The following is a 17,290-nucleotide window of genomic DNA, read 5'->3' as shown; positions in this document are numbered from 1 at the left end:
GAGGTGATGGGGAAGCACAGGCAGTGAGCCTCACTGCAGGATCACTGTGCAGAGGTGTTTATTTCTCCTGGCTTCAGGAGACTGCCTGGCTGTTTTACACTGGATCACTGGTTTTTACACAGCTAAATTTCTGACACCTAATTCCCAAATCGAGAGGATAATTATGAGGCTTACAAAAAACTTGTTTTGTACTGAGGGGATGAAGTTTTGAGTCCTGGACCTAATATTGACTTCCTGTGTGACACAGATATTAATTTGAGAGCAGAATGCTGCAGGAATGGTTGTTCTTCCCTTTGCATTGCTTCTGTCATGAAAACAAGCCAGGGGAAGAGGAGCCAGGGATTTCTGCATTGCAGGAGGAATCCCTGGCCAGTGTATTGATAAAGTTTTATTTGCAGGCCCTTTAGTTACAATTGCTCCTTATTGTCAAGCAGCATGCATGCCTATGATGCTATCCCTACATGGTAAAAGAGAATTGTTCTGTTGCAGTAAGCATGGAAAGAGTAAATATTCAGGAAATGTGTGATTTGGGGTTTTTTGTTTCTTTTTTAGTAAAACATATCAAGATCTTTTGAATCTTATTTTGAAATCAAGTAGTGCATAAATCTCAGATTGTAAATTAGTATTCTTCTGCTTTAGGATTACCAGAGGAAAATGAATATTCCAGACTGTCAGCCAGCACTACAGCAGGCTCATCGATTCAAAGGCACAGGGAGAGCCACACTAGTCAGGTAAATATTTCATTGATGAACTGCTAGAACCACTAAAGGATAAAAAGATCACAGTAGGCACATGTTGAAAGCTGTCTTTTGATTCAAATTTAGGTATTGGCATTGAAAAATGCAGACTTCTTTAACAGGTTTGTATTGAGCTAAAGGCAATAATGAATTCACTGCCAACTTTTTTTTTTTCTTTTCTTTTTTTTTTTTCTGAAAGAATAATCATCCTAAAAGGTTCATGTAATGAGTTCAAAGTTTATGAAATACACTGTTGTTGGTTGTAAGGATGCTACTTCCAGGCAGGAAATATGTATTTTAACCCTTGAGAGAGATGTTATTCATACATATCAGAAATACTTGCATGAACCTTGTAGAATTAAATGCATAATTATATAATACCTTTTTTTAATAAAATCAATTACTTTAAAAATGGTCTTTAAAATTTTGTACAAATACCACCAGTAAGTAATACAATCAAAATATCTATCACTTAATACAGCCATAGCTTCTAAGGGAATGTGAAGCTTGCATTGGTTGCCTTAACATTTCTAATGAGTAAAAGTAATTTAAAAATTGCAACATAGAATTAATTTTCATGTGCATTAAATGAAGAAAAAGGGATAAACGTTTTCATAAGATATTTTCTTAATTCTTTGTTCAACGTTTTGTATCTAATGTGAACTACTTTACTTTCTAAGTAGCTAATTCTGTCATGAGGGTATTCATAAATTTTATTATTGAATTCCTTCATTTGCATGGCATTAGTGTATTCTCCTATTGTCATTATGTCTTCAGTGCACTTTTCTAAAAGGGTAGTCCCAAGTCATTTTATTTATTTGAGATGACTGTAAGAAGCTTACAGTAAAGCTAAATATTGTCCAAAGTTGGAGCTAAGAGGACTTTTCTCAACAGAAACCTCTCATTAACCAATTTGCAATTTCCAAACTATTTTACCAGAAGGTAAGAGAAGGGCTTTATCACATTAGAAGCTACTTGTTATCTGTGGGGACAGTGACATTTCATAACAACAAAACCCAAGTTAAACAGATGTTTGACATTTGACTGCAGCAGGAGCAAGATCCAACCTTTGACATCATACTCAGTGTTAACATAACTTGGAAAAACAATAGGTTTCAGCTGGATAAATATGTGAGCAAACTAGAACAAAAGCCTTCACTTTTTGTTTTTCTACCTTACTGTCAGAGGCCCATAACTGCAGTGTCTATTCTGAGCTGGAAAACTGTGCTAAGACAGCATCAGCACTACCCTTATCCCTTGAGTAGGGCCAGCCAGAGCTTACTGGAACACAGACAGGAACCTATCCCTCCTGCACACCACACCTCACCATACCTCTCAGACTCTCAAAAGTGGACTTTGGCCCTCTTGTGAAAAAAATACTTGCAGTTCTACTGTCTCCAGATGAGTATCCTGGATAAGGATGTTTTCAGTTGCCTCTGTTATATTTTTATTACATGAATCAAGTACTTATTACGTATGAGAGTAGCCAAAGAGACTTTTCTAGCAAATTAAAAGTCCAGATCCTGACATTGCCTCAGTTACAAACCTCACATCTCTGTGTGAGATGCTTTTGTCCTGAAGCACCTCACACTTCTGTTGCTAATAAGCTTACCTGTGTCTAGATGGTCATGCATTTGAATTGCTACATCAATACAGTACAAAGTTATATATATACAAAGATTTATATATATATATTATATATATATATATATATATATATATATATAATATGTATATATATACAACGTTATAATACAGTTAAATGAACTGGATATAGGGGAGCCACTGTCCTCTTCTTCATTTCTTTGCAAGTGGAAACAAACGAAGTTGTTAACAATTTGCAAACTTGTGTTTTTTATTTTTCCAAAGGTGCTTGCCAAAACCTGAACACAATTTCATTTCAGTATTTTGAAATGTCACTTTTCAGTATATTTTCAGATGTTTTACGAAAGGGTCCCACAAGTTTTTTAAATAAATTCCATGTAATGTACTAAGAATTACACAGAGGGACAACCCTTAAATGCAAGCTCAGTAAGAACTGTGACAAGTTGAGAGAAGAAATCTGTAGTTCTGTGATTTTTTATACAATTCCTTTAATGAATAAACATCTTCCAAAACGGTGCTGCAAAAAGAAAAAGGGAAAAATCTTCTTTCCATAAAAAGAAAAAAAATCATAAAAAACATTCTCTGCTTACAGGGATGAGAATTCTTACTGTGAAAAGCATTCCTCACCATTGCCAAAGCATGGCATATTTGAAAATGATTTGGTTTAATTACTGTTGACATTTCTTAGCATGCTGCTAGTGACTCTAACAGTGTACAAGCTGATTGCAAAAATCTTTGCCAGGCTCCACCGTAGTAACCTTATCACTTAAAATAATTCTTGCACAGCTGTATGAAGTAGGACATTTTTTTTCACAGGTTTGTGGAGATACTGATTAATTAATTGCTCTAAAGAGAAAAATGTAGGTCCTTGGATATATTGGCAGATACTGTCACTTCAGCTAAAGGAAACTGGTTCACTCGCTTTCAGAGGCTTCCAACATTTATGAGTTTTTAATATCTAATATTTTTAATATTTAAATAATGCTAATTCCTTACTGAAGTGACAGGAAGGGTTAGTTCATTTCATTTTTGTCACAGGATCTCGAGGCTCATATGCATTCCTTTAAGTTTAGACATTGTGGCTGCAGTACCATTGTGTTGTCACATCAGGTGCTAATTACCTGCATCACTGCCTGGCAGGTCCTGCACGCTGAAAATCTTCACATTCCAGAGAGAATTCCTCAGGTCAGTGTCTGTCTACATGCAGCATATGGATCAATCTTTCAACAAACCTTTTTGAAAGTAGTTGCCAAGCATAAAACATCATCCAGAAGAGCATCCTAAAATGAAGTCTGCTGGAAAAAAATAGAAAATTTTCACTGTTGGCCATAAATGCTAATTTTCTAGAGCAGTGGTTACATAAAGCAATTTTTATTGAATGAAAGAGGACAAAAATTGGAAAATTCAAATACTAACAGAATATTTCTCATTGTAAAATTATGGAATAAAATTATACTTTATTCTGTGAGAAAAAGTGGAAGAGTATTAAAGTTTAATTTTTATCTCCTCAGGAATGAAAGAACATATGTCAAAAGATAACAAACTATGAGGGTTTTAAACTACTACCTTTTAGGTCTTATTGTTTTGTGGCTTTACAGCTGCAGATTTCCAAGTGTTTTTATCACTAGGATGCAAAAAATTAAAATAAAAACATAAAGAACCTAACATCTGATATAGCACTGTAACTTCATCTTCATTCTCTGTGAAGATGAAAACTGAACCATGAATTTCAGGGGTGAAACCAGTTATTAAAAAGTTTGATGTGTTTTAGCTTGTTCCAACAGTAGATGTTCTGGAAACTATTTGCTAGCAGAGCAACCCAGAACACTGTATTTCCTGTGTTTTGTGCTTTCCTTGTAAACCAAAACATTCTAGTCAAGGAAATACTCAAAATTGTAAACCAGAAATCTTCAGTACAGTGGTACTGCAATATCCTAATCTACCCTTACAAGAAAACTTTACTCTTAGCAGCTATGCCTCTAACTCAACTTGTACAGAAAGTGTTTTGGTAGCCTCTTGCTCCCCAAACAGCAGAAAGTTAAGAATCTTTCTTTTCCAAACTTTATTTTAAATTACAGATTTAAATTTATTTAAATAAGTATTGTTTCAAATTGCTTCAGTGATTTGTCTAAACAGTTTGGCAGTTCCAAATCTGCCTGGATCTGTAGTCTCAAATTCTTACGACGTAATTTTCTCACCAAAAAAAAAAAAAAACCTCACCAAAATGAAAGAGATGTTTCTTCTGGTCATTTTTGCATTAACTTGGTTAGGTAGGAAATTCTGATATGAAAAGAGTAATTTCTATTTAGTCACACTCTAGGAAGGGATCCCAAAGCAAACTGGCTCCTTCACAAATGTTGAAATTGCTTAGCAGCATCTAAAACCCAAAACCTCCTCTAAAATAAAAAAGCTGTATAAAATATTGCTCCTGTGCTCTTTTTCTTTCAAACAGAGTATTTCTCAGTTCCTTGGCCATTCCAGTGGGCTCTCTCCAGAAAGTTTTTAGTGGTTCTTCTGTTCTCAACAGCTGCTAGGAGTGTCTATGTCTAAAAGAGCATAAAAATCATTCAAATATATAAATTCTTTGAAATGTCAGCAGCAGCAGCAAAGTAAAATAAAGTCAATAAAAGAAAGCCTCTATATTTGTACCTCACACAAAAGCTAAATGGCCCTGTCTTTTTTCACAGATCCAGGACTATGAGATTTTTGGGGGTGTTTTAGTTTGGGTTTTTTTTTAAATTATATTTTAAATTTGCTATTACCATTCACTGTGAAGTGGGAAGCAGTGTGAGAAAGATACAGTGGAATCAAGAAAAGCTGGCCAGCTAAAAGATTCCTTTTTTTCTTATGTGGGCAGCAAGAAGCAACATGGTCTGCCTGTAACAGGATGAGATGGACAACCTGAAGATAATGAACAGATGGAGGTGAGGGACAGATTAAAGATTAGAGTGATAATAAGCATGAGTGGGGAGTAAACCAGGCACAGATAATGGAAGATTCTAAGAAGTAAGTCTGGAAAAAGAATAAAATAACTGAGAGAGAAGGTAAATAATTAAATGGAATTAGGGATTTGGAAAGAAAAAAGGTAGGAGATCCAGAGAGAAGGAATCAACCCAAAGAAGTGATGATAAAGAAGCTGAAATGAAGATAAGAATAGGAGGGAAGGAACCAAGAACAGAGCAGAGGGTGATGCAGTAAAAAGAGAGGGACTAGGAGAAAAAAAGTAAAAAGTCTATGTGATGTTCCAGACATGATATTAATCTTCATGCTCTTACCAATGTGATCTCTTATGTACAATAAAATAAGAAATAACTGTAATGATTGCCTACACGTACAGGGTTGCATTCTGTGCAAGTTAGGTCTTAACCACAGTGTCCTGCCAATTCAGTTATCCCAGAAGAAAGGTATGAAATTTTCTATTGATAGATACAAAGTCTGTCCAGTTTAGCTTTGAATGGCTGAATATTTGCTTATTTGTAATCATGTGCTTTGCAGCTTATGGAAATGCTCCCAGAACAAGACACAAATAAACAAGCAGATTGCCATCCTGATAGGTTAGGTAATATTGACATATGACATAACCTGGTGTAGGATTTTAGTTACCCACTTCTGAAATACGTTTTATCTGCCATGTGTTCAAAGAGGTGAGATACAAAATCAGGGTTATTTTTTTCACATATGGTTATATTAGAAAATCTTCAGTCATATCTCTTCTATTTTGTTTAAACCCCATGGTGTAGATTGGCAGATTGCAGTAATATAGGAGCCAACATCTGACAATGTTAAATTGGAAATGTCTTTTCATATTCGTGAAGTATGTATTTATTGTTTCATTACAGCTTAAGCCATAGTTCTTTTTTCATGAAATCTCATTGCTTTCAGGAGTCTCTTCCCTCAGAAAGAGCTGCATATTCATTATGGTTTCAAGGGTCTTCTTTGTTCCTACTTGATTTAATATTTGTTGCCAATCACTTCTTTTGCTAACTGTTCAAAACTTTACAAAAAATAATAGCCAAGAATGTGTTGCAATGTGTTGCTATCCCCCACCCTTTGTCACAGTTCTGAACACTCGTCTCTAACATTTATTATTATTGTCTGTCATTTTTGCCTAATAGCTGGAAGTAATGTTTGATCATCTTTGAAGCAAAAATGGCAATCAAACAGGTCTGGTGTAATTAAAAAAAAATATTAACACCTTTGTAAACACATAACATCCAAGAGAAGATACAGAATATACTTATCATTGATCTGAATCAGTATATCCCCCTGCACTGTGTTTTGTTTATTGCTTTGACATTGACACAAAGAATACTCTTTGTAATGTCACACACAGTGACAAAAATAAGGTCCTAAAACATATTGTGGCCTTATTTTTAGAATACTTAAAGTCAAAAGCATGTGCCTTATAGAATAAATGGTATGAGGCAATGCATAGTGTAAGTTCATCAGTAAATACATTATCTTGTGTTTATGTTGAAGGGCTGATGCCCTCTGCTAGGCAGGTGTATCCCAGATCTGACTGCTGTGACCTCCACAGGTGAGAGCACAGATCCTCCTCTTGGAGCCAGTGGATGTCACAGCAGTTCCCTGCACATCCTGGCCCCCTTTTCTGTCTCCAGTGCTTCATCCTCACTGCATTTGCCCCGGTAAATGAGATTGCAGAAGAGAAGGGAACAAAACCTCCTGAGTATCCCCATGCCCTCCCTGAGCTCTGGTGTTTGGCTGAAGGGTGCAGCCATCCCTCTTGGGCTGCCACAATGGCCAGGGGCTCACCTTAAAAGGCTGGTTCAAATCTGAGCTCAGTGGGAGTGTGGTCCAGCACCCCACTGGCCCCACTGTGGAGAAGTGCTGGAAGTGAGAGGGAATAAATCCATTCCTCTTCCTTTCATTCTCTTGCTGTCACACTGCCACATGCAGATAGCAGAGATTTAGATTGCTAACAGTCCATAAATTAAATTGTTTTCCTCTAACATTTTTGACCATAAGTGTAGTGTTTTTATACAACAAAGGATGATACCCAGCTACAGCAAATACAAGTTGATTGTTTTGTAATTGCTTTGAAAGCCTTGTGGCAAACAGTGTCTATCTAGTCAAATAAAATATCTCCATTAATGCCATAAAAAGACAGTGATCAATTAAGTAACAACATGACTTAGTTTGTCAGGTATTTTTTGTTAGATTAGGTGCAAAGCAGTATTAGCAATATTAGGTGAGCTGTTCCAAAAACCTCTGTTATAAATGATTTATTTTCTGAACTCATCTTGAGAAAGACACAGTTGCTGTCTGAACATATTGTTTTTCTTAAGCATCAGAGGCATTTTAGGAGGATGTCTTGAAGGTTTTAGAGAGCACTGTAAAATCAGTTTATACAATAAATAGAGAAATACTATCTTAGAGACAAAAAAAAACAAATTCAGTATTTCTGGATGGTTGATGTTTTAGTCACTCTGGGAATGTCTCACCTTTTAGTTGACATGGAAATCTAGAGTTGAAAAACACTCAGCCAAGAAAAAAAAAAAAAATAAAATTGAAAGCCACAAGATCCAAATAAAGAAAGTACACCCCTGTTTTGAATGTATAGACTTGTCCAACTCTATTCCCAGCTCAGGTAATTAGTGTGCCTGACATGTGCTCTCATATATTATTGAACATTGCCTACCTTGTGCTAATATTTTCTACCAGATTGCAAATTACAGTTGCACTCAGGATTTGTGTGCTGATTTTTTTTGCAAAGATATATTATCTTTGTTTGATTGCTGAGATGCTTCCAGTCTGTATGGAAGATGACTAACATAAATCATTGAAAAATACTGTGATATAACTATTGATGTATTTTTGATAATACTGATATAACTACTTCATGAAAGATACAAAATTATGGAAGACAGATCCTGTTTTGTAACTAAAATCATTACTTCAGAAAATAATAATTAAAAAAAATCACCCCAAACCAAACAACCACCTCTCTCCCCTTAAAATTAAAACCACAAAAACCACCCTACAGGTAACCACAATTGTATGGCAGAAAATCAGACAACTTTCACCCAAACTAGTCTTGCAGTTAGATGAAGAATGTAAAATATCCTGCCTGAGGCACAGTATAGGTGTGTGTAGCCCAAGATCCTCTTTCTAATAAAAACAAGAAGCTTTTACTACCCAGGCTAAAGTCAATAATGCAAAATGTCCCTTTTGCAAGTGTGATCTCTCAGTTTTCAGTGGTCCAGGAGGAAGGGCTTCTGCAATTTCTTTAGTAGATAATTATCCTTAATACATTCCTTTTTTTCATTAATTCTTCTGGAAAATCCTATCAGGAAGTGAAACTAAGGCAAACAGTGGAATTAATTGTTTGGGATGACTTTTGAGAGCTTTCCAAGTGCCATGTGGTAGCAGAGGACTGGACTGGGCAATACTTGTGCCTGCATGATCTCTGACAGGAGATTATCCCTCGTTCAGCATCATTCCACAACTGATGTTTAGGAGAAAATTGAATCTGTCCCTTGAAAGAAATATCCAAGAGATAGTCAAGCATTGCTTGTCAGAAGAGAAAACATTTCTGTCTGAATCATGTGGCAATGCATTTTTATTAATAAAAGTTGCCCCTCTAAAATTTTATTTTAAATACAAAGTTACTTTTAAGATTAATGCAAATTTTTATAGGTCAGCCAAGTTATTACTTCCTTCGTATGTATGTCATCTATATAGCAACAGTTATTCTAAAAGAATTTTCTTCCTTTAATTTAACTGGAAATTTTAACTGAGAGAAAGAAAAATATTTTCCTGTTTAGAAAAATGCAAATGCATTGTATTTTGAGTTATGGATCTCATTAATGTTTTGCTGGCATACTTCTTCCAGAGAAATTATAAATTTGCACTAGACAGAGCACCTGTCTTTGCCATTTTCTCCTTTCCAATAAATCCATTTGGCATCCATTCAGAGCTTTATTTTTGGACATTGTAAAGTTGCTACAACACAAAGAAAAATCATCAGCAGTTTAAAAGAACAATAAACTAAAATCACTTTATTTTCATATATCACATATCAGATTATTACATTCGGTGGGTCTGCTAATGCAAAAAAAGATGCTTGTTCCAGCACTCACATGACAATCACATGAATCAGTTTGGATCAGTGTTAAGATTTGTATTTGAAGATTTTAACTGGAATTTTGAAGCATGTATTCTCATTTATCATAGCTGCTGTCTGCTCCACACTGGGGTTGTTCATGGCCAATGCAGGTTTCCCAGTCAAACTCAAATTTACATATTGATTTGATTTATGTTGAATGCTTCCCTAGGCTTCTTAACACACCCTTGGCTTACTGTGTGCTTTCCCCTTACATATTTAAATGAATATTATATTGGTAAATAACATGTAGACTAACAGATTTTTAGTTTTCCTTGATTCAGTAGTTGGTGGAAAAGCAATCATTTCCTGTTTTCTGCTCTTTTTTTAGCATAAAAAAAAAAAAAGAAAAAACCCAGACATATCTATTGGTACCTGGAGGGTTAGGATTTTTGGAGAGGTAACAGGGTACCTGTTCTGTAGTTTGGAAATAAAGCTGTGACATGCATGTCTGGAAAGAATTGGTGTAGGAGTTTATCAGGCTAAAAAAATTAATTTAAAAAGCCATTAAAATTAATTAGAAATATTTTTGTGAGAGTTGTATACAAGTTAAATCAAGATGTGTTGCTCTTGTTAATAATTGCATGCAGTAAGAATTATTTTCATTATTGTCTTTAAAACTGGGGATCCACAGAAGATCCACAGGGATATGTGAACTGCTTTTGAGGACTGTAATAAAGTTAACTGTGAGTCACCTAATGGCTGAAATTTATTTGACTTTCATATACAGGCAACCTACAAATTGAAAGAGATTGTAAACAGGGGTTTTGTCAAGGTAGTTTCATTTCTAGGATATTTATGATAATTTATCATCAACATTGTACATTTACTGCATAATTCACTTTAGATCCTGATAAAAGTTTAGAAAGGTAAAATTATTGCTCTTCTGGACTCAGTCTTCACATGGATTCCTTGATGGGACCTCAACTTCACTAATGGAAGAGAAAAATTAATGATGTAATAATTAACTTTGAGCATATACTGACAGTTACTTTAAAGCACTAGCACTGATAAATCTATTGAAGAAAACAACTGGCATTATTTCACCAAATAAAAACTACTAACTAACCACAAAATGCAAATTTCTAAGGAACACAGGTTTATATGCTTTGCATGTCCTTAAATTGCTCTGTGATTTTCTGTTGTACTTATATGTCTATAAGCAGGAATCTAAATAAAACATAAAGAAACAACTAAAAAAAACTGTAATAAAACATGAAGCGCTACATTTTTTGCAAAGAAAATTATTTGTATGTTTTAAATAATATGCAGTTATCATATGTAATCAAATACTTCATTTCTGGTGAATATTAGTAAAAAACAATGCACTCACAAATGACAAAGTTACTAGAGTAGCATACACATTTTTTAAAAGGTAAACCTCCACATTTGGTCAGTGAGGGAGCAAACTGAGGTGAAATACTGAGAAGAATCTACCAATAATAAATTTGTTTGTTAGACTGTGTAATGAGCCCTTTTGTCATAGGCTGGTAATTAAGACACTGCATTTGGCATAAAAATAGAGAATATAAGTTCTTTGCTTCTGAATGTTACAAAATATCCTCTGTAAAATCATAGTGTTTGATCTTTTAATGCAGAATGAATTTCTTGAAATTCTAGAGCCAAATCTCTAAATAACTCAAAGTTAACTTTAAAAGTGCCTGTTAATCATTCTATCTGGCATACTTTTGTCACAAATTATTTAAAATATGAAACCTTTTACATTCTATAATTAAAAACTTGCTGTATTTTTAACTTGTATATGAAATAGACTGTAATTAAAATAATTTACTGACTTACCTTTTAGCAACTCATCTTGGTTCTAAGAGAAAGTTGAAATCTATTATGACTGCTTTAGACTGTAAAGTGAAATCTAGATAGGATTTACAAGCCTAAGTCCAGAAGGCAGTTCAGAACCTTATTTTCCAATAACTGTGCAATACTCAAATGTGTATAGGCAGAATTGTGCTCTAAGCCTTTCATGACTGCCAGCATAGAGCCAAAGTGCTCTGTCTCTGTGGGTGTTTAAAACCACAAGGCACTCTCTCTGAAGGATTTCCTTCAGCACAGCAATCTGACAGCACAAAGCACAGGAGTCAGTCCTGCTCTGCACTCAGAGTCCACCCCTTGTAGTTGCAGTGTGTTCTCAGCATGTGGGAACTTGGTCTCTTCCTTAACCTGAAAGAACTGTGGTGGGTTGACCCTGGCTGGACACCAAGTGCCCACCAAGCTGCTCTATCACTACCCCCTGCCACAGGAAAGGGAGAAAAAACAAGAAGAACAATAAGAAAAAAATTCATGAGTCAAGATATAGGCAGTTTACTAAAGCAAAAGTGGAGGTTGTGCACACACAAGCAGCAAAGGAAAAAGAAAAGAAAACAAATACATTTTATTCTCTACTTCTGATCAGCAAGCAATGTCTGGCCACTTTCTGGGAAGTGGGGCTTCAGCATATGTGGAGGTCATTCTGGAAGGCAAACTTTATAAATAAGGAATGTCCCTCCTTCCCCCTCCTTTTTCTTATAGGTGTGCAGATCTCATATGGTATGGAATATCCCTTTGGTCATTTTGTGTAGGCTGGCCTAGTTGTGTCCCCTCCCAAGATATTGCCCACTCCTGACTACTGTTCTGGTGGGAATGTTGGAGAGACAGAGCTGAGGCTGTGCCAGCTCTGCTCAACAGCAGCTGGAGTGTTATCAGCTCATTTCTAGCTCTCAATGCAAAGAGGAAATTGATTTTTATCTCAGCTAGGACCAACACAGAGAAGCTGAGTCCACATCTTCTAATTTCCCAAGAAGCTCTAACTTCTAGAGAATGATGAAAGTCCTTCCGTACATGTTGTGATGGAACTGAGTCCTTGGTCCATCTTGCCATATTTTGCAGTGGAAAATATGGATCTGGTTTAAATCCTTTAATCCATTGCAGTTTCCAGTTAATAGCTGTGGTAACTCCACAAGTTCTTCTTTTGTGTGTGACTTTGACATTTCAGCTTTCCTTGTTTGCCCATGATAGTAAACACAGGGATGGTGTTTCCACCTAATGGCAGAGCTGATAAATGCCAAGCACTCAAATACTGTATGTTTTATGGGTCTAGCCCAAATGCTGTGTTTACCATGTCTGATTGGCCATTGACTTTGACTACAAAAATCCTGGTCTACAATTGTTTCTGATAGAGTTGGTGGAAGTTGTTTGTTTGGTGTCCATTTAAAAGATGAGTAGTCTTAAAGTATTTAATTCCTACATGCATCATTCACCCTTCACAAAAGACCTGCTCAGGACATAGAATAATAATGAAAAACACAGTTAACTGCTTTATGCTGTGCTTCGTGTAAAATTATTCAGCCAACCTTTCCTATAATGAATATGTATAACAAATCTTTAGCTCGTCACAGGTCTAATCATAAATGGAAAAGGGAAAAGATATCATGTTATTCAAATAGATCTAATTGAATTAATTGGTTCATTTAGAGCTCTGTCACATTCTTATGCATTTTTCCCCATTTCATTTTGACTGCAGTTTCATCTCAGGTCCTTGATGCAGGCTGTTTTTCAGTTTATTTACCAGATCAGTTTCAAAGTGAATAAATGTTTGAGGTATTTTTCTATCCCTGTTTTAGAAAATACAATAAAGTATGTACACTTATTTGTGAACTGGACCAGCTTTTGTCCTCTATAAACTGGAAAATGAGCTCTAACTGATGAGCTAATATTAATTTACAGCTTGCATATGCAGAGCCAGTATAATAAAACATCTTCAATGCCTATAAGCTAAAAACAGGATGCATTTGTCAATTCCATGCCCAGGCAAAATGTACTCATATCTGCACCTATGTGCCTTTATGTTCCTTGGAATGGCACTAGCACTGTCCCTTTTCAAATACTCTGTCCATCTCTCAGTCTGAAAATTCTTCCAGACCTCATCAGTCATGCTATCAAACTTTCGTCACCAGAGCACATCCAAATACACAGTTTCAAAATATCTACTTTTTAATAACTATATTTATTCTCCTGTGTTTTAATAACTATATTTATTCTCCTGTGTTCAGGCATGTCATTGATTAATTATATCTAAAACTCTTTCATGGGAAACTCTTGGGATGACAGTCTAACAAAGCTTGGTTCTTGTGTCTTCCAGAACCTCTCTGAGAAGCATGCCTAGTGCAGTTTCATGAAATGTCTAAAATTTAGGTACAAATAAGGTGTCCAAATTGGGAAGACAGCATTCTAATCTATATGTTTTCTAGAATGGATTATGCTCATAATTTAAACCCACAAAAAACTACAGAAACTGGCCAGGACTGGGTAAGCTGTGATGACTCTTTAGGATAAAGCCACCTGACCTGTCTTTCTTGATAAGTTGTTTCTAATTGCAAACTTTTGTCTTCTAATCTTCTATAAACCACTGAAAAAAGGAAAAGGTAATATATTTTTTCTCTCTAGAAATGTATATGAAACATTTCATTTTCATCTGAGTTGTTGAGATGCCCTGTTGCATTTTTTGTAAATATAAAAGCAAAGAGGTTTTTAATTTTATGGTGATATGCAATTGAGATACACTTTAATGAAGTCTTTCAAAATTTTTCATTTTTCTTCTTTAAAAAAAAATACAGAGCTTTAAACTGTACTTTATTATACCTGTTATTAAGACATTTTATGGGTTAATGCAGTGTAAAGCCTGGGGAGCCTCTGTACCCAGCCACTTGCTTTTCCAGGAAGAAAGAGCAGAGACCACAGGAATAGCCCATAGGTAGTTCTGCCCCAGGAACCCCATTGTCTGTCAGTGACAAAAATGCCCTTTATGTCACTCAGTTTTCCTTGCAACTGGAACTAAGCATGTGTGGGGTGTCTCATGAGCACTGCACATCATTTTCATTCTCATAACTAGCATGCAGCTGTCCCTCCTGACAAGTAGAAATGCAACCTTAACGTGAGGCCATTGTGTGAGGTGAAATGTGGGCATTTTAATCATGCCATAGGTGTCTCTTACAGGTGCTCCAGTGGGGTTCTTCAAAAAGAAGGCAACAGGGTAAGGGTTGTGGGCTATTAGATGCTAGGATGGGCTTGTTTCATATTTTCTAGTCAGGCTTCTCCTGCTACAGAATGTTCCCAAGCCAACAGACCTCTGTACTTGCTCTAGGGGCTGCTGTAATATATAGGAGTCAAATAAGTCCTAAAGGATGGTGAGATGGACTTCATTGTTTCGTGGACTTATGCTGCCATGAGGACTTCAAACTGACTTGAACAAAAAAAATAATCACTGCAATAGAAGAGTTAAATAGAAGGGAGCAGTTTCTTCTAGGTGGATTATGAATCTAGTACAGAACTTCAGCTACTTCAGAATGAATTAAGTAGATTCAGGCCAACTGAAACTACAGCTAAAGTTTCCCTGGAGGAAGACCGGGACTGGCCCCTGGTGTTGAGGAGAACACCTGTCTCTGAAAAGTAGCTCTGCTGATTCTAATATGCAACAAAGGTTATGCTTTCTTGGTTATGGCTATTTGGGTATTTACATTTAGAGTAAAAACCTTGCTATTACTGCAGAATCTGTAGCAGTCTGCTTTGTGTGTTTTAGAGAATTGTTGTCATGTACCCTTTGATGGCACAGGGGAGTTTTTTCTGTTTGTTTCAGTTTGGAAGTTACTTCATACAACTCCAGACACTTTGACTTCAGACTCTGTGACTTTCAGAGATGAGATTGCAATAAGGCAATTCTAAATCACTAACGTTCTTTATTTTCAGTGTAAAGAGTTTAAAGCCTTTTTGGAGGACAAGTTTGCTTCAAATTATTATCAAGCTTATTTGATCCATTTTTATGCACCTTTATTATTATTGTTATTATTATTTTCTTCTCACAGGTTATTCATCAGCTTAGACTTTCTGAGAATGAGAGTGTGGCTCTACAAGAGCTTCTAGATTGGAGGAGAAAGCTGTGTGAAGAGAGAGAAGACTGGCAGCAAATATTGCACAATACTGAGCAAAGAATCTCAGCCCCACCTCCACCCCCTTGTAAGAAGCCAACGCTGCTGAAGAAGGTAGAAGATACCTCCTGCAACAGACTCTCTTCAGGCATATGGGATACCACCATATGATTCAGATGTGTGTTTGCAGACTGCTAGGAATGGAACCATCTAATGGCTTCAACCTGCACAATCAGCAGTTTTCTCCCCTTCACAAAGCATGCAGGGGTTTTTTACAAGCACTAATTGAATAGCACAGGATGGAGGAGCTCTTTAGATCTGTCACATGTGGGTGTGTGTGTACATGTGTGTGTTTGTTCTTTTCATATATATACATGTTTACATATATGTGTGCACCAGCAAGAATATATATGTATGCATGGGTATATATATGTGGAGACAAACTGCACTAAGAAAACTAAGTACACTAAGTGCTTAGTTTCAAATACAAAACAGTCACTTAGAGTTCTCCCATGGACAATGAAGAAACTATGTTAAGCAAATGATAATGGGAAGAAGTGACTGACAGACATTTTGGAGAGATCAGGAAAGTCTGTGTGCACACTGTACAGCTGTTTTATACAGTACAAAAATATGTTTCTTGTTCCCTAATGAATGGGTTTATTATATTACATGTATACATATATATATATTTCTTTGTAGATGTCTGTGTTCTATGGAGATTATTTACATGTTTATTTCTGGTGTTTTATAACTTCATGCAATTGGTGCTGTCGTTCTTTCTTCAAAATACAGGTAATAAATTTAGTACTTGCATTTTTCTTTCATAGATTATCTTTAACAACATACCAAACAGTTTCAACACTGTGTTATTATTTTCAGAACTGGCAATATCCTTTCTAAAATCCAATCCTGAAATTCTTGCAAAGCTCCTATGTGCAGGAGTGATTTGGTGCTGTTCACAGTCATGAATTAGAGACCATTACTTCTTTTTGATGGACCTGCATTTCTGAATGTGTGAACTGTAAATTTTGACATTACATTTCAAATCTTATTTCATTCTGGGTTATGTAAAATAATGAGGCATTCATTTAGATTATAAGTGTGGTTTGAAATTCATACCTGATTTTGCATAAGGTCAGGTGTCAGTGGAAAGATACATAATGGTAATGAGGTATGAAAATAGGTCTGTGATGTACTGTTACAAGCCAGAAGGCTTTGCAGAGATGGGTATATCAAAGTATTATGTCCTTATTATGGTAGCACAGTGATGCATTTATACCTCAAATTTCATGTAATGAAATGGTTTCAGAAATTGCAGCATTCTAGTTAGTGCAGAGGAGTTCTGAGCAGTAATGTTAATTTTTGAAAAACATGCTGCTGGGAACTTGCTAGTTATTGCCCAGCAGTCTTTGAAATACTGCTTTGCCACTAAAAGGTGTAGTTTATACATATTTAAAGTTACTTTTCCGGGGCTACTTATTTTAAGTCTTGGAGAATGTAGAGCCAGTGTGGAACCCTTTACTTGGTTGTTTGTCCCATTCCTAATGAGATCCAGGAGAGAGTGTTTCCAGTTTTGCAGATGGATATAAAACAAATATTTTCAAATATAAGCTAGGTCTAAAATGGTGGGCGCACTCTTGGTTGGAAGTTGTTGGAAAAGGAAAAAAATCCATAGAGGTGTAGGTTTTTCCATCATGTTTGGCAGAAGTTTCAAGCAGGCTGAATAACAAAAAGCAATCACATGCCTGTTTGTTTATACAGGGAAGCAGCAAAACTCAAATTGTTCCCATGAGTATCATCAAGCTGTAGGCAAAATTAAGCACCTTCTCTTGCTGAAGATTAAAACAAAACATTTTGAGTGGACAAGGAATGGGACACACCAAGTTTTACCTGTTACCACTATT

At 35.8% G+C, this 17,290-nt stretch overlaps 1 protein-coding gene across 1 annotated transcript in view; it reads left to right on the top strand.

The window, feature by feature from the left end:
* Positions 1-15,554, top strand: part of MYO16 (myosin XVI) — a 358,267-nt gene extending 342,713 nt beyond the window's left edge. The window contains 2 exon segments of the mRNA XM_056502322.1: positions 640-731; positions 15,321-15,554. Of these exon segments, the coding sequence (XP_056358297.1) occupies positions 640-731; positions 15,321-15,554 (326 nt within the window).
* Positions 15,555-17,290: the final 1,736 nt, after the last annotated feature.

The sequence above is a fragment of the Oenanthe melanoleuca genome, chromosome 1 (genome assembly GCF_029582105.1).
Source record: "Oenanthe melanoleuca isolate GR-GAL-2019-014 chromosome 1, OMel1.0, whole genome shotgun sequence".
NCBI lineage: Eukaryota > Metazoa > Chordata > Aves > Passeriformes > Muscicapidae > Oenanthe > Oenanthe melanoleuca.
This window is presented reverse-complemented; position numbering and strand designations above follow the sequence as displayed.